Below are 23,372 nucleotides of genomic sequence, written 5' to 3' on the forward strand. Positions count from 1 at the left end.
CGCTTAGTATTAGTTGGGGAGTTCTTCTTTTATTTGAACCTTGTAAATCTTATGGTTAATTCATCGTTTTATTAGCTTAATAGTAACATCTATTTTCTTATAACGATTACACATTTTTGTGATACTGTGTTTTCAGTATGTTTTCTACTTCTAAAATTTTAACTCGAACTGTTTACCTGATTGTTTAATTTGGTCGAGAATAAACCCAAAACACAGTTTATTTTCAAAAAAGAAAAAGAAAAAGAAAAAGAAAATCAAAATCAAATGAATCTAATGGTCACAAAATTTCGGTTCACACTAAGATCCGACCCATAGCCCGGATTGCGAGCCCAACTACAAACAAAAAAGTCCAGATTACAAACAAGACTCCCACGCTAGGGTTTAACAAAGGGTTTTTTTGCTTGATTTTTTTTCTTTTCTCAGTGGTGCAAAATGGCTTCTCTAATGGCGATTCGCAGAGCTCGAATCTCCATTTCCACTTCCTCTCACAAGGTACGTTTATTTACACATCTTCGCACTCTATTTCCGACCTCAAATTCCCTAAAACCCTAACCTTAAACTCCCCGCTCTTATCAGTACCTCTGAAAACCCTATCAACATTCGCAGCACCAAACGATGCTCAACAAATTCCCCCATACCCCTCTGATTCACCTAGGGTTCCGCAAAACAGGGATTTTGCAAGCCCTGCTCAACAGTGGAATAATCAAACCCAGAATTATCCGAATAATAATCATATGAATATGTCGTATCCTCAATATCAAACTCAAAATCCTAATCAGGTTAATCAAGGTTATCCTAACTATGGAAATGTTAATCCCGGTCAAGGATATGCCAATCCTGGTCAAGGATATAGCCAAGGTTTTCAGAATCAGAACCTTTCTCAGCGTCCAAACATTAGTGACAGGCATAATATAAGCCCTAATGTTCAAAATCAGAACATTCAATATAGGCCAAACCCCGGTGAGCCTCGAAATAACCTGCCTCCTGGATATGTTAACCAATGGAATAATCAAAATCAAGGCTTCAGAGAACAAGGTAACCCTAGTGCAGCTCCAAGTTATCCACAAGGCGGATATCAGAATCTGGAACGCACACAGCACCCTGATAGGAATCAGAATTATCCACAGCCTGGTTCTGGTAATCAGTGGAGTAATCAAAATTACACGCCAAGATTAAGCTCAGGTCAACTTCCTCAGGCACAGAGCGTCCAGCCAGGAAGTGGGTTTCCGATAAATAATCAATCTCAGAACCAAGCTCAGGTTCTTCAGAATCAAGTGCCAAGTGTTCCTCCGCCTACTGTTGATTTAATCAGCTTGTGCCGAGAGGGTAAAGTTAAGGAGGTTATTGAACATATGGAGCAGGGAGTAGTCGGTGATGCGCAATGTTTTGAGATGCTCTTTGAGTTATGTGCGAACTCGAAGAAACTTGAAGATGCTAAAAAGGTGCATGATTACTTTTTGAGATCAAAGTTCAGGAGTGATCTTCGTTTGAACAATAAAGTTATTAATATGTATTCCAAGTGTGGAAGTATGATAGATGCGCGCAGGGTTTTTGATCATATGCGTGATAGAGATATGGACTCGTGGCATTTGATGATAAATGGATATGCACTGAATGGATTGGGGGATGATGGGTTGACATTGTATGATCAGATGAGGGAGTTGGGAATGAAGCCAAGCGAGGAAACTTTTCTTTACATTTTCGAGGCTTGTGCCAGTGCGGACGCCATTGATGAGGCTTTCATGCATTTTGGGTCGATGAAGAGTGAGTATGGAATTGCTCCACAGGTGGAGCAATACTTGGGACTTATGGGTGTTCTAGGAAAATGTGGACATCTTGCTGAGGCAGAGGATTATATCACTAAGCTCCCATTTGAACCAACAGCAGCTGTCTGGGAAGCATTAATGAATTATGCTCGTATACACGGCGATATTGATCTTGAGGACCGAGCTGAGGAGTTGATGGTTGGTCTTGATCCTTCTAAGGCTGTTGCTAATAAGATTCCCACTCCGCCACCGAAGAAGCAGTTAGCAATTAATATGCTTGAGGGAAGAAATAGAGTAGCTGAGTCTCGTAATCCAACCCTATATAAGGATGATGAGAAGTTGAGGGCTGCAATGAAAGAACAAGCTTATGTGCCTGATACCAGATATGTTCTTCATGATATTGATCAGGAAGCTAAGGAACAGGCTTTGCTATACCACAGTGAGCGTTTAGCCATTGCATATGGTCTGATTAGCACACCTGCTAGAACCCCTTTGCGCATTATAAAGAATCTCCGCGTGTGTGGTGATTGTCACAATGCTATCAAGATTATGTCAAGGATTGTTGGGCGAGAGTTAATTGTCAGGGACAACAAACGGTTTCATCATTTCAAGGATGGCAAATGTTCTTGTGGTGATTATTGGTGAATAACGGTGGCTAAATCAGTATTTGTAGACTGGCTGCCTCAATTCTTAGGATCATCAAGAAATCATCAAGAGTCTGCATGCTGGAATGAGTATGATGCTGAGATCCTTATAGATCTGTTATGACACTGTTCAGGATCATCTCAAATCACCAACAACTTGCATGTTTTGATAATTACAATGCCAAATATCACCATATCTTGCAATTTATGGATTGCTTGCTCTCTTGTGGATACCAAAGACTCCTAATAGTAGTTTGTATCTTTGTGTTTAAGAGATTAATCAGTGAAATGCCAGTCTCTGTTTAATATTCCATTTGTATCTGCACAATATTTTCACGGTGTCTTCTGGTTCTCACTTGGCAGGAAAATGCTTTAGTTGAGTTATATTATTGTTTCATGAAACTCAGAGATGTAACTTTTTTACAAATTGACTACTAGCTTGCATGCATGTGTGAGGCATCCGAAATCTTGAATTAATAAATTTAATAATTTCGTTTATTCTGTAAAAGTTGTACAACGCAATAGAACACCTTTTTATTTTAGTTGGATGACAAAATGGTCTTCTTAGGCGAAATATCTGGAAATTTGGCTTTTCTATTTTACATGTTATTTCTTTATTTCTGATGTACTTTCTTATTGCATGCTTAATTCTATCATTGGATTCTGAAACGTTCAATTTTAAGTGGTGGTTTAGATTTTCCAAATTCTGTTGATATTACTAATTCAAGTCTTACATTAACTGTGGACTATATAGTCCCTTGTCAGTGATATTCCTTTTGGTTTAGACTTTAGATGCTATAAGTTTCTTTTTGTGCATCACTCATGAAGAAACCTGCCCATCTTTGGTTTGTTTAAAGGACCGGAGAATGCTTTGAAAGAGGGGCAGAAAGCATTCTAAGATCTACGGTGTTAACACTTTTCTGCAAAATTATCATTGGGAACATATCGTACCATTAATCACTATCCGTGAACCAATTATTGGGTGGCTTCAAAAAACTATGTTTTTTATTAGTAGATTAACAGTTTTTCTTGTTATTTATTTGTTTAAATTGATTTATTTTAGGTCTTCTGTATGATTGTTCCTTATCCTTAAATATATGTATGCAAAAATTTTAGCTTATGTTAACGTGAACCTTATTTTTATTGAAGTCCTTTATATAGGTTCTTTTTTGTCTTTTCACCCCTTTGGCTCTTCCTCTTCTTAGAAAACGAAGTACTGGAGAAAAATTCCAAAAAATCCATCGTATTTGTTTATCCTTGTATGCATGTATTGGGTGTGTATGATGATGTTTTAATGAGTCACATTTCATTTTAGCTCCCTGATACTCTGAAAATGGATGTGCCACCTACCATGGCGTCATTTCCATCTTTTGCTATGTGAATTAATATGGGAAGCAATTAACTTTCTCATTTCTGATTAAACATGATTTTGCAAACATCATACGAGATGTACCACAGTGGCATTAACACCAAGAATTACACTAGTCAGCAGTACCATGCTTGGTACAATGGATCTTATTCTGAAACTTATGGTCTTGTGAATGCTATTTAACTTTTCATAGTTGCAAAACCTATTGGATGAAACCTTAAATTATAATGAAAATATCAAACTAGTAAGAACTATTGCTACCAGCATGCAGAAATCTTGCATTTATACTAGGAACATATAACTAAGGCATAAAAAGCTTCTAACAAAGTGTCATAGTGCGAGTCATCATAGTCATGAATTCATCCAAATCAATCACACCATCTCCATTTGCATCCACAGCCTTCACCATTTTCCTGCAATCTTGAAGGCTGCACCTCTGTCCGAGCCCCTTCTGCAACTCGTATACTTCCTGCACACTGATCTTTCCATCACCATCCTTGTCAAAAGTATGAAATGCACTCTTCAAATCCATAGTTTTGACACCACCTTCCTTCTTCTGCGCTTCCACAAACTCCTTGAAATCAATAAACCCATCACCATTTGCATCTGCAACGTCGAAAATCTTTTGTACTTCCCTTGTAAGGAGGTTTTTCTTCCCCATGGATTTGAGAATAGCTTTGTATTCTTCTGGTGAAATCTTGCCATCTTTGTTTGAATCAAATTTATCAAAGACTTTCTTTAGTTCATCCACACTAAGTTGGTAAATAGGCAATAAGCCTGAGTTTTGTCTCTCTTTGGTAAACATCCTAGTTGGCTTACGCAGGAAACTCCTCTTTGAGAGGTTGTATTGGAAATCAAGAAAGCTCAATTTCGACATTGGAGAGATTGTATTGTATTTGGGAGAAGATATCTAAGACTTAAAACTGGAATAAACTTGGAGAATAACATTGTAGCACAGGACCTTAAATAGTAGAATGGTTATGAATAAAGGAAACAGATATTCTGATGCTTAACGCAAAGAAGATAAGGAAGAATATTATTTATTCCTCAACTACTTGTAAGCAACAATATTCTCAATCCAACGTATGAAAGCATAAAAAGAACCAAGAAGGAAACAGCTGAGATGAAAAAGGTATATAAAGCTACAAATACATTCTAGATCCTCGCACAACTTGCTCAGTTGCTCCAACCGATTTCACTTCCTTCTCGAAAGTGCTTTGTTCTGCTACGGATGTATAGAATCTGTCCTTTATTTGACTTGAGAAAATTGGTTTAGAATTAGACCCTCACTTTTCCCCTTAAGGGATACAGCAATTCCGCGATGTTATGTGCCTCTTCACAGCTCTCCTAATGTATACTGGTTTAAACAAAATGGTACGAGTATGCTTTTGTCAAGGTGGTTTCAATCATCCAAGTCCGCCATCACTTCAATATCGTTGCGTAGTGTTATTTTTTGCACATAACCTGTAAAGCTATATAGTTATATTTTGGATTAAGATTCCAACATATCTATCACCTAACCACGAAAAAGAAGTGTAAACCCAGAAGACACAATGCACATATCAGTTCCATATTTATTAAATAATAAGTAAACAATAATCTTGATTTGCAAAACAGCACCAAAGTAGCTTTTAGGGGATAACTTTTCTATCGTTTGATTAAAGCTTCTCGGGGCTAATTTCTGAAGAATAAAAAACTTGTGCAGAGAAATCCCTGGGTGCATATGTACGTACAGCCGTCTGTGGAGGAGAATTCTTGTATGCCTTCTCATTTACAAAAATATTTGGTGGACCACATTAGATAGCATTAAAGGAATCAAGAACTTAAATACCATCACAGAGGTTGATAAAGTTAATTCACCAGAGACAGCCAGAGAAAGAACGATCTCAGGAATTTATTCGCCCTTTAGAGTCATGAACCTGAATTAAGTCCGAAACTACAAGCAGAAAACGCAGAATCTGGAAAACACGGAGGAAACACGCTTTTTCCTTTAGTTTAGAAAAGGTGGACAAATTTAGGCCCGTACATGAAATATGCTACATGACACAGATTATAGGTCAAAGGAGCAATAAGTAAAACAAGACCAAACCCGATATTCTCCCCCAACTCTTAAGACGTCAGACAGATGTAGAGATGCACAAGAAAAGGAAAAGAATGTCACATGATGCATATAGAAGTAAATTTCAAGATCCTGACTCTAAGGACTCTTGTTTTTCCAGATAAAGGATTTTTTTGAAAGGTTGCCAGAAGTATCACATTTCCAATTTAAAAGCACCTATACCAGCAGCACAAGCCCAAAATAGCAGCTAAACGAAAACCAAGCAATACAAATTGCTGAAATTAAAGACACATCAAGTAGAAAAAACTCTATGAAGTAAGGAACACATGGCTCCCACAATCTCAACAAGATGGTCGCTGCCTTACTGATTTAGAGTTTCCATTACAAGGATCTCTAATTTCCTCTATAGTAAACTATGATATTTGGTGGTCCATCTATTTTCTTAGTTCTGTTTTGATATCTCTTCTGAAGTCTATCTATGCACATAAAGAGAACCATTTTTTCCTTTTTTGATGAGTCCGTTAAGAGAAAAAAACTTCGGAAGATGAGAGACACAATACTGTGATTTTTGGAGGCTACTTTCTCACTTAAATCCATAAACTAACCAAGGTTTAAACTCACCACCAATCAGAACCATATATATAGTCCTTTTGAATCGTACTTCATTAACTAAATTTACCAAAGGGACAAACAGTTCTCCAAAGCTATGAAAGTCTCAATGAAAGCTAATCATCAACTAGTTTATAATCTATTCTTCCAAGGATTTTATATTCCAATTAGAAGGCGCTCCTGCTTCTTTACGACCATTTCTATCTACTCCTACTGCTTCCAGAACTTCAAACTAATCCTCTTTCTCTCTGTTAATCCCAATTTCAACAACTCCTAGTTCAAGCAAAAAACTACAGGCAACCAATGTTACATGAATGTTCATAGAAGATAATATTCAAGTAGGAAATAAAATTATGATAGTACCGATTCCAGCGCAAGGTATGCATTTACAGATGGTCTCTTTCCCCCTTTTGTCATAGTAACTGACCAATCCTGTCCCTTGGCAACTGCGACATTTTCCAGTCCACTCATAGACGACTTCCTTGCAATCCTGAAATAATGACCAATGGAAAACTCATCAAGCATAGGTTAAAACATACCTTGCAAGCAGTCTTCCTCAATTTATACACAGAGACCATAAAATTATTCATAAGAATCATACAGTAGTTGGCAATTCTATCAGTAAGTCTCATAGAATTCTGATAACATAGACACTGTGCTGATAGAATGCCTTAGCTCTTGTACGTCGTACATATATCGCTGCCTCGAACATTACTGCATAGGAACTTCTGAAAGTTTTCTGTTTCCTTTTTCTTTGACTAGCCCCCCCCCCCCCCCTAAATATTCCAAAATTATACTTGTATTAGGTGCTCCAAATGTCCATTCCATACATAAAAGAACTCGATCAAGAAAAATGAAATGTTTGTCCTCCTCATATTCATATTTAGTAATCATGTAATTAAGCACAGTGAAATCCGAAGTCAAGAAAAAAGAGGAACAAACAATAACCCACTGTCTAGAACTTCAACTATATATGTATATACAAAACTAAAAAGATAGTAATAAATTTTAAAAGTATGCATATGTGTTAAGAGGGGCACTTACTATTGAACTTAACTAATGAGTATACTGTATAGAAGTTAGCAAATTAAACGGTTCAAATAATTTTACCAGTCTTATCACCGTACATTAGGTCACTTCTACCAACCTTATCTCAACTCAAGACTCTCAATTAGAGCCAACAAGTTTGCAACTTTACCGAAACCCAACAAATAATACAACAAAATAAACCATTCCACGTAAAGAGAACTTAAAATAAATTTAAAACAAGAACCTCAATTACGGGGTCACACCGGAGCCGGCGGTCAATTTCGTCAGGCGAAACAGGGGAAGTATCAGGGTAAGTCATAGGAAGAGGAAGAACATCACTATCATCAGCTAAATAACTCTCTCTATTACGTGACCAACGCCTTTCTTTAGCATTCACTTTTGTGTTCTTTTTTATATTATTATTCCCAATTCGCTTATTAGCAATTTCGTCGGAGTTTTGGCTAATTTTGCCAAACCCAGGTGCTGCTGAGTCGGCAGCGGCGTAGCAACGAATGAAGGTGGGTTTATGACGAGTTAAAAGAGAAACTGTGGAAATGGAAGAATTTGGAGGAGTAAAGATTGAACGAGGATTTATTAAAGGCAACATTTGAAAGAAATTAATAAAGTGAATTGTAGTATCATAGAGTAATCGAATGTTGGTTTAATGTCATTTATCGGAGAAAAGATAGAAGAGTGACTGTGAGTTGTTTGAAAAACGTGGGTTGGTAGGAAAATGCTTTACTACGACAATATTGGAATATGTAAATCCAAATATCCACATTAATATTCGGATTTTCATCTTCAAAATTTTAGTAAATGTAATGTATCCTATCAATGTGGGGTGCTAATCATCGTTTTTCATATTTGTCAAGAGGCTTTCAACGGTTAATCTTGTCATTTCTCATAATTTTCAAAAGTTACTGTCAGTGTCCGTCAAAAAAATAAAAATAGATTTGGTATGTATGACTTTATTTGCAGAGGTGGAATTAGAATTTAAAATTTATAAATTTGATATTATAATTAAATTAATAATTTGTACTTATATAATGAAACTTTCAAATTTGGGTCAAAGAAATTGAGTTTTGTCGAACTAGCAAAGCGTGTGCTAGCTCTGCCATTGTTTATTTGCTTTGGATAAAAAGTTTTACAAGTAGAGCAAGCAGTTCTATGAGTAAATTTAAAGGTTTTCCAAAATGGACAGATAAATAAAAGGGAATAGATTCATGAATGCATAAAAGATATTGTCATGGACCAAGGACGTATTTATATAATTAGAGGTGAGTTCAATTGAACCAATCTTTTTTTAATATAGATCACACAAATATATGTGAAAAATCTTAAAAGTAATACAAAAATTAAGTTCTGAAATGTTATAAATAAAATTATATTTAAGGTGAGTGCCTATATTTTAGAGAGATTTTAGGGTTTGTTATTTAGTGGCTAAGTCACTTTTCCCATATAAATAAAGGGGTTTTATTCTATTGTAATTGATATCAAATCAATAAGAATTCTCTGTCTACTTTTCTCTCCAATACTCCTCTTCTTCTTTTATTGTTTCATAACATGTTATCAACACGAGACTATAACCAATTGAGTAGAGGCACTGCTTTGGTCACCAGGCTTTGGGATAAGTGCATACTGCTCAACTTGTACATGATATTGAGCATGATGATTGTCAATTGATACATGAACTTCCTTCGGAAATAATCCTGGATTTAATGTAAGTATATTACCTTATTTTTCTCTTTTAAATTCTTGAAATTCTATAATTTAAGTTTAAATACAAGCGAAGAAAATAAATTTTGATTATAACTCTAATAGAGTTTGTAAGAAATTATAACCACTCGAAGTAGTAAAACTTCTATGTCTTGCCATGATCAAATTCATGTATGACTATGAGTGCATTAAATGGAGACCCGTCCCATTGAATTTGCTTCATTCTCGTTCCCTTAAGAGAATGTGGTAGCAATATGCAATAAGTCTAAAAGAAGACAAAATTATTACCGTGAAGGTATCAATGGAAGTCGATGTGACAATTGACGAAATTATAGTCGTCATCATTGTGTGATGAGAATAATAAGGATTCTCAAAATAATCCTTCATTCTGTGAAAGTAATGTTTGTCATCGATTTGATATGAGATTTTGTAAAGCACATATAGATGATTATGGTCCATTCATAATATGAATGTGACAACATCTGATTTTATGAATACATATTCATTAATTCTTGAAAGAATATGAACGTGCTAGTGGTAGTGGATATAACACACTAATCTCTAGAAAGAGGTTTGAGACGAAATAAAAAATAATAATTTCATTATTATGGCATGAATGGTCATTGATCACATACCTATTGTGATTATGCCAAAATATTATGGCAATATGATTATTACAGGGCAAAAGTAATAGAAGCAACATATCTTGCCTATAATGATTTTGACCATGACCAAAATGGTAAACTTTCTCCTTGAAAGAAATATTCATCATATGGATGCTGATGAATATGTGGTACTACAAAGTTAATTGAAAGCTCTAGAAGAGCCAATTATACTAACTTGGAAATTTTTCAATTTTTGAACAAATTTTATATTCATTTCCACTTTTCGTTATGCGGCTACGGCCTGCTCGTATGGGAGAATATAATTCACCAAGTTCCAGAATAAATGAATTGTAAATGTGATTAAGAATAGATTGAGTGTGAATATGACTGTGTGATAATAGTGTATACGGTCGAAATAGATTTCGGCCTTCCTATATTTGATCGAGTTCGAATAGTAAGCAACCGGAGTGGGATTTTGGAATGAGTTCCGAAGGCAGTACAAATGAGCCTCGAGTCCGAAAGCTGATCGAGGAGCCGGCTCGATACTTTTATCGAGCCCGTGACCGAACCGGCCCGCAAGACATTGCTTCGAGGTCAGAAATACGCTACGCCCACCCAGGAGGTCGAACTCAAGCCAAAACCGAGGGTTCGACCCAATAACGAGCCCGAGTCAGTATCGAGCACACAGACAAGAGCCGTTACAACCTCACTAAGAGAGAGAATCTTGGCGGGAATCGAGGAAGAGACAAATCATCATGGGTCCTCCACTATATGCTTTATTTTATTATAAATAAAGTAGGATCCCTCTATTATAAAAGGGGGAGGATCCTTGTAAGCAGGACAGAGAAAAATACATTATAACAAAAGATCACTTCTCATATTGAAAGATATCTCCTCATGCTTGATTTATTTTACTTTATTCATTCTTTTGCTCACTATTCCTATTCTCATAGCCAAGAACACAAATATTTCTATTCCCCTGTACGATTTGTATCAAATTGTATCACATACCCTTAGAATCATACACAAATTTAACGTTATCTGATTTTTCGGGTAAATAGTTTGGCGCCCACCGTGGGGCTGAGGATAATAGTGATTTTTTGATATAAATCTTCAGTACACAGCAGTCTACAACTTCGAATCAGCAATGGCTTTACCTATCGACCACGAAACCGGCCTTCAAGATGAGACCAACAACTTGGTACCCGGGGTCGGAAGGCTGCTTGACGATGGCACTGAGGCTTGAATCGAAGTACCCGAAATTCGAGCCGAAGTACCGTTAGATGTCAATTCGCAAGTGGCTCTTGAAGCGAACCAACGTTCCGAATCGGAAAAAAACATTCAGGGCAGTACTCGATCCGTAGCTCGAGACACCCATAACGTGGGGGAAATCGGAGTCAGCTTGCGCATGATCTTCGAGATGTTACAAGCCCAACGAGTAGCGATAGCTCAGTTGCAGAGCCAAACTCATATACAAAGCAGACCAGATCCCGGTCCGCTTCGAGAAATCACCCCCAGAACGGAGCCCGCCATAGTGAAATCAAACGAATTGGAGTCAGCTTGCGCATGATCTTCGGGATGTTACAAGCCCAACAAGTAGTGATAGCTCAGTTGCAGAGCCAAACTCATATACAAAGTAGACCAGATCCCGGTACGCTTCGAGAAATCACCCCCAGAATGGAGCCCGCCATAGTGAAATCAAACGAGTAAGAATCGGGGACCACTCCCAAAATTACTAAATTGCTCGAGGAACTCACAAAACGAGTCGAAGCCAATGACAAGAGGGTGGAAACATACAATGCCAGGGTCGATCAGATCCCGGGAGCTCCACCAATGATAAAAGGGCTGGATTCAAAAAAAATCATACAAAAGCCTTTTCCCTCGAGTGCGGCCCCAAAACCAATTCTCAAAAAATTCTGTATGCCCGAAATTCCTAAATATAACGGTACGACGGATCCTAACGAACACGTCACCTCTTACATATGTGCCATCAAGGGTGACGATTTGGAAGACGATGAGATCGAATCCGTATTGTTGAAAAAGTTTGGGGAGACCCTCTCGAATGGAGCGATGATTTGGTATTACAATCTGCCGCCAAATTCCATCGATTCTTTTGCCATGTTAGCAGATTCGTTTGTAAAGGCACATGCTGGTGCCATAAAGGTTGCAACAAGGAAATCAGACCTCTTCAAAGTAAATCAAAGGGGTAATGAAATGCTGAGAGAATTCGTATCCCGATTTCAAATGGAACGCATAGAATTGGCACCGGTCACAGACGATTGGGCTGTCCAAGCTTTCACCCAAGGGTTGAACGAGCAAAGTTCGATAGCATCGCGTCGGCTGAAGCAAAATTTGATCGAGTATCCAGCAATAACTTGGGCAGATATACACAACCGATATCAGTCAAAAATTAGGGTCGAAGATGACCAGTTGGGAGCTCCGTCTGAATCCATGCATCAGAACAGGACAACTACTAAAAACCAAAGGGAGATCGACAGAGAACAAAGGTTGAACAGAGACCAATATCAACCGTACGTCATAGATCGGATGAACAACGGTTCAACACGCAACACCGCTCGGAACAATCGAAGGATTGATCGAGGGAAAAATTCTCGAGGACTTATGAGTAAGAACGGCTTTGATAAATATGTCGATCCTATAGAAGCACCTCGGTTATCAGAATATAACTTTAGCGTTGATGCATCCGCCATCGTGTCTGCTATCGGACGCATCAAAGACACTAGATGGCCTCGACCCATGCAGACCGATCCTGCCCAAAGGAATCCCAATCAAATGTGCGAATATCATGGCACCCATGGCCACAGAATGGAAGATTGCAGGCAACTAATAGAGGAAGTAGCCCGATTATTTAACAAAGGCCACCTTCGGGAATTTTTGAGCGATAGGGCGAGGAACCATTTTAAAAACAGGGATTTCGACAAGCAAAATGAGCAGGAAGAGCCGCAGCACGCCATTCACATGATCATCGGCGGTGCTGATGCCCCTCAGGGACCGGTGCTTAAACGCACTAAAATATCGATTGTGAGAGAAAAGCGATCTCGAACTCAGGATTACAGACCCGTAGGAACTTTGTCCTTCAATGATGAAGATGTAGAAGGGGTCGTACAACCTCATAATGATGCACTGGTAATATCCGTACTCATGAATAAAACTAAAGTTAAGCGTGTGTTGATTGATCCAGGTAGCTCGGCCAACATCATCAGATTAAAGGTCGTAGAGCAGCTTGGCCTGCGGGACCAGATCGTACCCGCAGCCCTGGTTCTAAACGGATTCAATTTGGCATGTGAAACCACCAAAGGCAAGATAATTCTACCAATAAACGTGGCCGGAACCATCCAGGAAACGAAGTTTCACGTGATCGAAGGCGATATGAGGTACAACGCTCTTTACGGAAGGCCATGGATCCACAACATGAGAGTTGTACCTTCGACTCTACACCAGGTCCTCAAATTCCCAACATCGAGAGGAGTCAAAATAGTGTACGGAGAACAACCGGCCGCAAAAGAAATGTTCGTCGTCGAGGAAGCCAAACCAATATCCTCGCCTTCGTTAGTATAGGGATCGGCCTCAGAAGGAGAACGAGACACCAAATAGCAATCACAAACATCGGCTTCGACCCAACCAGATAACCAGATGATCGAAGAACATGATGATCAGAGGGTCCCTCGATCCTTCGCGATTCTCGATGATTCCGACGCCACCAAATCAACAATTAAGGAATTGGAGCAAGTCACACTAATCGAGCACTGGCCCGAACGAAAGGTATACCTGGGAACGGGGTTGAGCCCCAAACTCAGGAAGAAACTTATTCAATTTCTTATCGATAACATTGATTGTTTTGCCTGGTCCCATTTAGATATAACAGGGATTCCACCGGACATAACAACGCATCGGCTAAGCTTGGACCCTAAGTTCAGACCAGTAAAGCAAAAGAGAAGACCCCAGTCCGAGGTAAAACACGCATTCGAAAAAGACGAGGTAACCAAACTTCTCAAGATAGGGTCCATTCGGGAGGTAAAATATCCCGAATGGTTAGCCAATATAGTTGTAGTTCCTTAAAAAGGAAACAAACTTAGAATGTGCGTGGACTATAAGGATTTAAACAAAGCATGCCCCAAAGATTCTTTTCCGCTGCCCAACATCGACCGTATGATCGATGCCACAGCCGGCCACGAGATCCTCACTTTTTTCGATGCCTACTCCGGGTATAATCAAATCCATATGAGCCCGGAAGACCAGGAAAAAACTTCAATTATCACCAAATATGGAACATATTGTTACAATGTGATGCCCTTCGGGCTAAAAAATACGGGGGCTACTTACCAACGCCTAGTAAATAAAATATTCGAAGAAAAAATAGGTAAATCAATGGAAGTTTACATTGATGACATGCTAGTTAAGTCTCTGCGCTCAGAGGACCATCTGACCCATTTGCATGAAATGTTCGAGATTTTGAGGAAATACAACATAAAGCTCAACCCCGAAAAATGTGCTTTTGGGGTCGGTTCGGAAAAGTTCCTCGGCTTCATGGTATCAAATTGGGGAATCGAGATTAACCCTGATAATATCAAGGCTATCGAAAATATCACCATCGTGGATGTCACACCTCCTTTTTCCCGAGGGGTATAGGGGAATAGGGAGTTTTTTTAATTTAAGTGATATTATTCGAAATGAGATTATTTATTTATTCAGACTCGCCACTTGGAATAATTTATGGTGTTCCAAGTCACCGATTTATTTTAGAATCCCAAATCAAGGAAAATTGACTCTTATTTATGATCTGCGAACACAGAAGACCGGGTAAGGAATTCTGTTAACCCGAGAGAAGGTGTGAGGCACTCCCGAGTTCCGTGGTTTTAGCACGGTCGCTCAACTATTAATAATTGGCTTAGTTATCTGATTTAATACATGTTTTAAAACTATATGTGCATTTTTATTCTGTTTACCGCTTTTATTACATTACTGCATTTTAAACTTTTATGGAATTAATATGAGACGAGTTACGTTGTCGTACACTCGTTGTTTATACACATCGCAAATCACGTCACGTGAAACGCACCCGCAATCTACAACGTGTTTAATTTTATTTATTATTGTTTGAAGTTGTGGTCGAGTCACGTGAAACGCACACTCGAATTGGAGATTACGTATCGTGACCATGCCACAGGAACCGTACCCACAGTCACGATGATTTATTATTAATCGCGCCTAAAGTAAGCTACGATGTTCGAATATTATTCAATTACTAATTTTAAAATTATTGTAAGGTCATGAGGTATGTAGTTATTTGTGGAAGAATTGGATTTATTATTTATAGAAAAGTGGGCTAGTTTAGAGAAAGATGGGCCAGCTATGTTATTTATTACTTTGGGTCTGATGAGACTAAATCTTTTGGCCCAAAATATTTTCTTCTCCAACAGCCCAAAAAAAAATAATTTCCTTAGAAACAAATCGTGGCCCAAGCAAATTATCCAACACATTATCCCATATTCTGTACATTTTTTAAACAAAACTAATGATACCACAATCTCATGAAATAAGCCAAATTATAGTGATTCAATAGACCCTTTATCTGGTTAAATAAACTCAAAAACAAAGCTTTGCAACTCTAAAATTAACATCATGGTTCAATAAACATATGAACAAGGAAACAATCAGATTCAAATGATCCAAATATCAATAGAGTGAACTACTACTTTATGCTACCTAATAATCACACCAATAGTCAATAGACAAGAAGGTAAATGGACAATTATAATCAGTGAAGAAAGGGAAATAACGGACCTTTGATATAAATTAACAGAGATGAAATTACAAGAGCGCTAAACAATTCAATGAGTGTTGACTGGAGGTTTCACCGGCTACGAAACCTCGAACAACAAATCGCGACTTGCAACCCCGATCGACCTTGCAAGACCGGTGATTTAGTGGCTTGTTTTTTGCTAGGTTTAAGGCTATTTTTTGAGGAGGTGATTTTTCGGGATTTTTTGAAATAAAGACGAAGAAAGAATGACACGAGTAGAAATTTTCTTATCCTAGAAGAAGAAAATAAATTTCTCTCAATTCCTTCCTCCCTATTTTTTTTCTCTTTCTTCTCTTTCTCTTTTTTTCATCACATTTCTCTTCTATTTATAGAAAAAAAATTCGGAATTTTCAGATTTTTATTTTTTATTTAATTTTTTATTTTTAATTAAAAAGAATTTCCACTTCCCATTTTTCTTATTTTTTTTAAAAAATAATTCTCCACTTTCCTTTACTTTTATTTTTAGTTTCTCACTTTTTTTTTTACTTTTAATATATTTAAAATCCCACTTTTTTACTTTTCTTTTTTTATTTCCCACTTACTTTTACTTTTTTTTTTAAAAAAAAATCAGATACCCTTACTTTTATTTTTTAATTCCAACTTTATTTTACTTTTTATTTTTTAAATTTCCACATTCTTTTACTTTTATTTTTTTAATTTTCCACTTTCTTTTACTTTTTTTATTAAATAATTTCTACCTACTTTTACTTTTACTTTTTAATTTTATATTTCTACTTTTCCTATTTTTTAATTCCCATCCGAAATTTGTTTTTAAAAATAATAATAATTAATTTTTATTTATTTTCGGTTTTTAATTCATTTTATTTAAAAATAAAGATAAAAATAATAATAAAAATAATAATAAAAAATATACATACATACATACATACATACATACATACATACATACATACATACATATATATATATATATATATATATATATATATATATATATATATATATATATATTAAATTCTGAAAATATTTACATAGTAGAAGGTGATAAAAATTCAAATATAGTCAAAAATTAGGTGCTCACAGCTGCCCCTCTTTGCTTGGAAACATGAAGAGTTTTCAGGCAAAGACTAGGTGAGCCACGTGACTAATTTTTGACCAAACCATTATTCAAAAGGAAAAGAAATAAAAGATAGGGTGCAACCGAGTCCTGATTTTAGACAGCCTACATATCCCGAGTTATAAGGAAATCATGTCGCGTGTAGTTCAAGGAGAATGGTGGAATGATGAGTTGAGGAGTCGAGTGAGGTTCCGTCGAGGCTCCGGTCCGCGGTCCTGCCATTATATCAAAATAAAAAAAAAAGAAACTAAACAAGCCTATCAGTTATGAGTTACAAGATTTCTATCTGTGAGTCTTCAGAAACTTGATCTTGAGTCTTGACTGGTTCTTCATACAGACTCTGATCTAAACCTTGATGCTTGCTAGCTGTAGGTTCTAGTTCATTGTTCTATAGCTTCTTCTAATCAAAACGGGACTCCAATGCTCGTGGCTTCAGTCATGTCTTAGCATTTCACATCTTTTCAATTGCTTTTGCATTTTGGATTCACTTATTTTTTTTAGTTTCTTTTATTCTGAATTGAGACTTCTTCTTTTGGTCATCTCGAACCTTGTGCCTCGAGGTAAAACCTACTCAGACACCAAAACAAACAATCGAACGAAATTTTTCTGCCCCAGTTTGCACTAGGAAAATTTTGTGAGTTATTGTAACAAAATTCTAAACTACTTCTTTATTGAAAGCAATAAAAGGTCGGGAGTGGTGTACCCTGAAAATGTCATATTTTTTGGGGGGGATTGTGTTCTTTTATTGTCAAAAGGATATCTCAACTAAGGATTGGTGTACCTTATGTTGGGAAAATGTGCCAGGGAATGGGATACCCTATATTGGCAAAGATATCGGGGAATGGTGTACCCTGCATTTAAGATCAAATCAACTAGGGAGTGGAGACCCTATGTTGGAAAAAGCGACTAGGTAGTGGAGACCCTATGTCAAAAATAAAATCAACTAGGGAATGGAGACCCTATGTTGGAAAAGACGACTAGGGAATGGAGCCCCTATGTCTACAATAACATCAACTAGGGAGTGGAGACCCTATGTTGCAAAAGCGACTAGGGAGTGGAGACCCTATGTCTAAAAACATCAACTAGGGAGTGGAGACCCTATGTTGGAAAATAAACTAGGGAGTGGAGACCCTATGTCTAAAAATCATCAACTAGGGAGTGGGGACCCTATGTTGGAAAATCATCAACTAGGGAGTGGAGACCCTATGTTTGAAAAGAGACTAGGGAGTGGAGACCCTATGTCTAAAATATTATCAACTAGGGAGTGGATACCATATGTTGAAAAATCATCAACTAGGGAGTGGAGCCCCTATGTTGGAAAAGAGACTAGGGAGTGGAGACCCTATGTCCAAAATATCAATCAACTAGGGAGTGAAGACCCTATGTTGGAAAAGAGACTAGGGAGTGGAGACCCTATGTCTAAAACAAAATCAACTAGGGAGTGGAGACCCTATGTTGGAAAAGAGACTAGGGTCTGGAGACCCTATGTCTAAAATAAATATCAACTAGGGAGTGGAGACCCTATGTTGGAAAAGAGACTAGGGAGTGGAGACCCTATGTCTAAAAATCATCAACTAGGGAGTGGAGACCCTATGTTGGAAAAGCATCAACTAGGGAGTGGAGACCCTATATTGGAAAAGAGACTAGGGAGTGGAGACCCTATGTCTAAAATATCAATCAACTAGGGAGTGGATACCCTATGTTGGAAAAGCGACTAGGGATTGGAGACCATATGTCTAAAATAAAATCAACTAGGGATTGGAGACCCTATGTTGGAAAAGGCGACTAGGGAGTGGAGACCCTATGTCTAAAAATAAAATCAACTAGGGAGTGGAGACCCTATGTTGGAAAAGAGACTAGGGAGTGGAGACCCTATGTCTAAAATATCAATCAACTATGGAGTGGATACCCTATATTGGAAAAGCGACTAAGGAGTGGAGACCCTATGTCTAAAAATATCAACTAGGGAGTGAAGACCCTATGTTGGAAAACACAGCTAGGGATTGGAGACCCTATGTCTAAAAACATCAACTAGGGAGTGGAGACCCTATGTTGGAAAAGAGACTAGGGAATGGAGACCGTATGTCTAAAAATTAGTGACTAGGGAGTGGAGACCCTATGTCTAAAAACATCAACTAGGGAGTGGAGACCATATGTTGGAAAAGAGACTAGGGAGTGAAAACTGTATGTCTAAAAATTATCAACTAGGGAGTGGAGACCCTATGTTGGAAAATCATCAACTAGGGAGTGGAGACCCTATGTTGGAAAAGAGACTAGGGAGTGAAGACCCTATATCTAAAAACATCAACTAGGGAGTGGAGACCCTATGTTGGAAAATCATCAACTAGGGAGTGGAGACCCTATATTGGAAAAGAGACTATGGAGTGGAGACCCTATGTCTAAAATAAAATCAACTAGGGAATGGAGACCCTATGTTGGAAAAAAGACTAGGGAGTGGAGACCCTATATCTAAAATAGAATAACTAGGGAGTGGAGACCCTATGTTGGAAAAACGCAGCTAGGGATTGGAGACCCTATACTACCATGATTTTCAACTTCTTTTTTTTTTTTGTTATCCTTTTCATCATCATTTTTTTTTGTTTTCTTTTTTATTTCAGAGAATGAGTAAATGCGGGAAAGAATTTTTTGGAGAAGTCTTCCCTGTTGGAGTGGTTGCTGCAAAACTGTTTCTAGCCTTTGCGCAATTTCTTTTTGGTTGCACTTGCTTCTTGCAAGGTTGCTTTTGGATTGCACATGTTTTCTATTTTTTTTTTCAAACAAAGAACAATTTGTCAGTTTAAAACGGTGGTTGGTTTTGTGGCCTTGATTGTTTCAGTCACTTGATCTCGGCCCCTTCAGCTACAACTGGTTGTTTCCTCAATACCGATTGCATTTCTATCCTTGGAGAACCTCTGGCTTTCCCAGACTTTTCCATGACGGTCAGTCACGTGGGACTTAACCTTTTCAACTTTATTTTGCCTTTATGGGTATTTGACTTTGAATTTCCTCTTTCAACAGTTTTTGATTTTTGAAGCATAGGCCACCATGGCCAGTCGGAGTCGACTCGATGTCCCTGCCGAGGCTGGATGCCCTTTTTTTTGCATATTGGCTTGTATCAAGTGAGAACCCTATAAATCAGTATTGTCATCCTTTCTTTGTCTTAATTTCGGAACAGAGTTAAACCGAAAAGGATTCAAAGAAAAGCAAACAATGGAATGGACAAATGAATTTAGACAAGAGGTGTCACTTTTAGGGAAAAGAAAGAAGGACTTATCTGGAGTGTATACAGACTTCAATGAACATGACATGCCTCTTGGACTAGATGCCCGATCTGTGTAAACCGTCCAACTCTCAGAAATTCATCACAACTCTTGCTTTGAGACTGAGAAACTTTGCCCAGGACTGTGTCGATGCCAGTGACTGTGAGGATCCTCTTTTCGATCAGTGGCGCCCTTTGCATGTTTTCACCAGCTGGCCTCTCTCATTTCTCTTCTCACCATCGCCTTATAATGCTCTTTGTGAGTTTTCACTAACAAGACTCTCTCATTTTCGAATTTCTCTGCTTACCATCGCCTTATGGTGCTCGTGAGGTTTTCACCAATAAGACTCTCTCATTTTATTTCTCTCATTTTGTTGTATCAAATCCGAGTAACTGTATCCTCCCATTTTGAATCTCTTTGTCGATTGATCGGAAGGACTTGAAAAGGATTTGGGTAAAAAGGATTTTGATTGAATTACAACTTTGGAACCTTTCAGACAAAATCATTGTCAAACCATTATAACATCTGCCCCAGTTTCACTTTTGGAGGAATTTGGGTTTTTGTTTTGGTGTAACAGAACCCCAGAGAGAGGTTGCATACGTATCCTTTCGGAATCAAGTCGAACGTAGTTCAAGGAACATGAACTTATTTGGATTTTTGTTTTGTTTTCTTTTTCTTCTTCTTTCTCTTTTTTTTCTCTTTTTTTTTCTTTTTTGTCTTTTTTCTTTTGTTTTTCTTCTCTTTTTTCTTTCTTGTTTCTTTTTTTTAATAACATCTTCAGGTTCCAAAGAGGGTAATCAAAGAAAGGTAACCGACTCAAAATGGTTAGCAAAAGGGTTAATGATGTTTGGATAGCGAGAATGAAATCCTTCGTCATCCCAATCAGAGAACATTAATGCCACATAGAGGGTCAAACATAGTACATTTTGACTAAATCCGTGTTGATAGTTGTTTCAGGGACATTTCCTTGTTGCTTCCCAGGCACAACACTCTCTTTTGCAGTACTCTCGTTACAATGTATGGACCTTTCCAATTAGGAGCCAATTTTCCTTTAGCTTCTTCATGAGGTGGGAGGATACGTCTCACAATGAGTTGTTCTATTTCAAATTGTATGGGCCGCACTTTCTTGTTATAGACACGGGCTATTCTTTGTTGGTACAACTGCCTATGGCAAATTGTGGCCAATCGTTTTTTTATCAATTAGTGTCAATTGTTCCATTCGGTTCGTGGCCCAATCTTTATCCTCAATCTCGGTTTCGACAATGACCCGGAGAGAGGGAATTTCAACTTCTGTAGGTTTCAATCGGGCTTGGCATAGGCTTATTCTCATACTGTTCCGATTTTTTGTTTTATTTCCTTAACCTCATTTTCATTGCATTCTGCTTCTTGATTCATTATTTCGAAGTCTGACAGAGTTTTAAGATCTAAGTCATGAAGTCCGCAAGTATGTCATGTTATTAAAATCTGCATGAATCAAAACTGAAAAGAGAATAAGAAAAGTGACAAAATTAAAAAAAATAGACATTCCTAGACAATGAAATATTAATTTCATTTGATTTTTTATTCTTTTCTTTTCTTTTCTTTTTTTAAATTTTGAAGATAGAAGGGTTTACATCGAAAAGTAAGACAATAAAGTAAAACATCCGGATCACACCCTGAAATAATCCGGACGCAGAAATGATAGCAAGACTGGCTACCGAGACTCCCGTCTGATGGGGAACTTTCAGGCTTGGCGACCATTTTTTAGCTTTTCTTCTGTCTCGATAATGGATGCAATGGCCTTCCGTGTCGGATCAAATTCTTTATCTTCACAAATCATTTCGACTAATGGCACATTGGTGTGAGTAGGCAGAGGATTGTTCATCATATTAGGGTCATTTTCTTCCACTGCTCTTTTGAGAGTCCAACAATCTTCAGTATCATGTCCCACTGCTCTGGAGTGGTATTTACATCTAGCATCAGCTCGATGCAAGGGGGACTTAGGGTTTGGCCTGTTCGGGGCTAATGGATGTAGTATACCTAGCCTAACTAGCTTTTAGAATAAGCTCGAGAATGATTCACCAACATGGGTGAATTGATTCAATCTCGGGAGACTCCTTTTTTTTTGATTTTATTTTTTTGATTTTTTTTTTCATATCTTAATTTCTTTTTCATTCTCTTTTTTTTTTGTCACACTTTTCTTTCTTTTTCATTCAATTTTTTTTTTCGGTTTATTTTTTCACTTAATTTGTTTATGGCTATGATCGAATCCGATGGGGATTGCCTACGTATCATGACGCCGCATGAATCAGATCTCGCGTAGTTCGGGAAAGATTAGGAATAAAGTAAACAAACTAACTCTTTTTTTCTGGATTTTGAATTTTTTTTATTTTTTTTTAAATTTTCGAAAGACTTATAAAGAAGAAAGAATTTTTTTTTTGATTTCGATTTCTTTTTTTTTTTTGAGAATTTTTGAAAAGAAAGAAAATATTATTTTGGATTTTTTTTTTAATATTTTGGGAGAAAGACTTCTAAAAAAAGGTAAAAAAATATTTTTGGATCTTGAATTGATTTGTTTCTTTTTTCAAATGAAAGACTTCTATAAAGAAATATTATTTTTTTTTTGTTTAAATTTTTTTTTATTTGGGATTTTCTAAGGAAAAACTTCTAAAGAATGAATTAAAGAAAAATATTTTTGGATTTTGACTTTTTTTTAAAAAAATTCCAAAAGAAAAACTTCTACAAAAGAAGGAAAATTTTTGGATTTTATGTGTCAAAGAAAAACATATAAAGAAGGAATTAAAGGAAAATATTTTTGATTTTTTTGAAAATTGGGGCCGGAACCAATGAGGTTTGCCTACATATCTCACATCCGGTGAGAATCAGACCCGCGTAGTTCGGTCAATTTTGACACAACAAGAAAACATGACCTTTGTAAACATTGGCTTATTTTATTTCTTTAAAAAAATAATTCGGCAGAGTTTCAGAATTTTTCAAATACCCACTTTTCACTCTTGTTTTATTTTTTTTAAAACTTCTCTTTCTCTATTCTAGAAACCGGTCAACATGCAAGCCGAAACAAACATATGCACAAGTAGCACGTAAAAATACATCAGGATGGTCTTTTATATTGGGTATACCTATCCTAGACGGACACAACCCGTGTGTTGAGTCCTCAAAGTCAAATGCACGTGATGCAAACAAACGTACCTACTAGGGATCCGGCATAATGTTATGTCATTCTAAGTTTAAATCCTGGGTGTATTGTTCTAGACTTGGCTTACCCGAACGGACAACTCGAGCCGAAGTGGGGCAGCGTACCAGGAATACAGAAGCTTCACCAGCTTTGCAACTTGTCCGATCCTCGTTCTAAAATTAGGGTATGTCTCTAATAGAAAAGAAGCCACGCGAAGCGCACGCTTCCCAGAAGATTC

At 37.3% G+C, this 23,372-nt stretch overlaps 2 protein-coding genes across 4 annotated transcripts; one reads left to right on the forward strand and one right to left on the reverse strand.

Annotated features, from left to right (window-relative positions):
- The first annotated feature begins 375 nt into the window (after positions 1-375).
- LOC107790989 (pentatricopeptide repeat-containing protein At2g15690, mitochondrial) lies at positions 376-2,908 on the forward strand. The gene is given in 2 exon segments (XM_016612967.2): positions 376-493; positions 496-2,908. Coding segments are annotated over 2 exon segments (1,977 nt in total). The 5' UTR covers positions 376-432; the 3' UTR covers positions 2,412-2,908.
- An 892-nt stretch (positions 2,909-3,800) lies between these two features.
- On the reverse strand, positions 3,801-8,288 carry LOC107790991 (calmodulin-like protein 30). Of its 3 annotated transcripts, none has more exons than XM_075238027.1 (3): positions 7,049-7,204; positions 6,811-6,937; positions 3,801-5,251 (listed from the first exon to the last, which is right to left on the reverse strand). In XM_075238027.1, the coding sequence occupies exon 3, from the start codon at positions 4,654-4,656 to the stop codon at positions 4,099-4,101; it is 558 nt and encodes a 185-aa protein (XP_075094128.1). In that variant the 5' UTR covers positions 4,657-5,251; positions 6,811-6,937; positions 7,049-7,204; the 3' UTR covers positions 3,801-4,098. The 3 variants fall into 3 exon arrangements, with proteins under 3 accessions (XP_075094128.1, XP_016468456.1, XP_016468455.1); XM_016612970.2 differs by lacking the exon at positions 7,049-7,204 and adding an exon at positions 7,721-8,288 and having other exon boundaries at positions 4,804-5,251; XM_016612969.2 differs by lacking the exon at positions 7,049-7,204 and adding an exon at positions 7,721-8,243 and having other exon boundaries at positions 4,804-5,243.
- Positions 8,289-23,372: the final 15,084 nt, after the last annotated feature.

Source organism: Nicotiana tabacum, chromosome 19, assembly GCF_000715075.1.
Source record: "Nicotiana tabacum cultivar K326 chromosome 19, ASM71507v2, whole genome shotgun sequence".
In the NCBI taxonomy this organism is placed as follows: Eukaryota; Viridiplantae; Streptophyta; class Magnoliopsida; order Solanales; family Solanaceae; genus Nicotiana; species Nicotiana tabacum.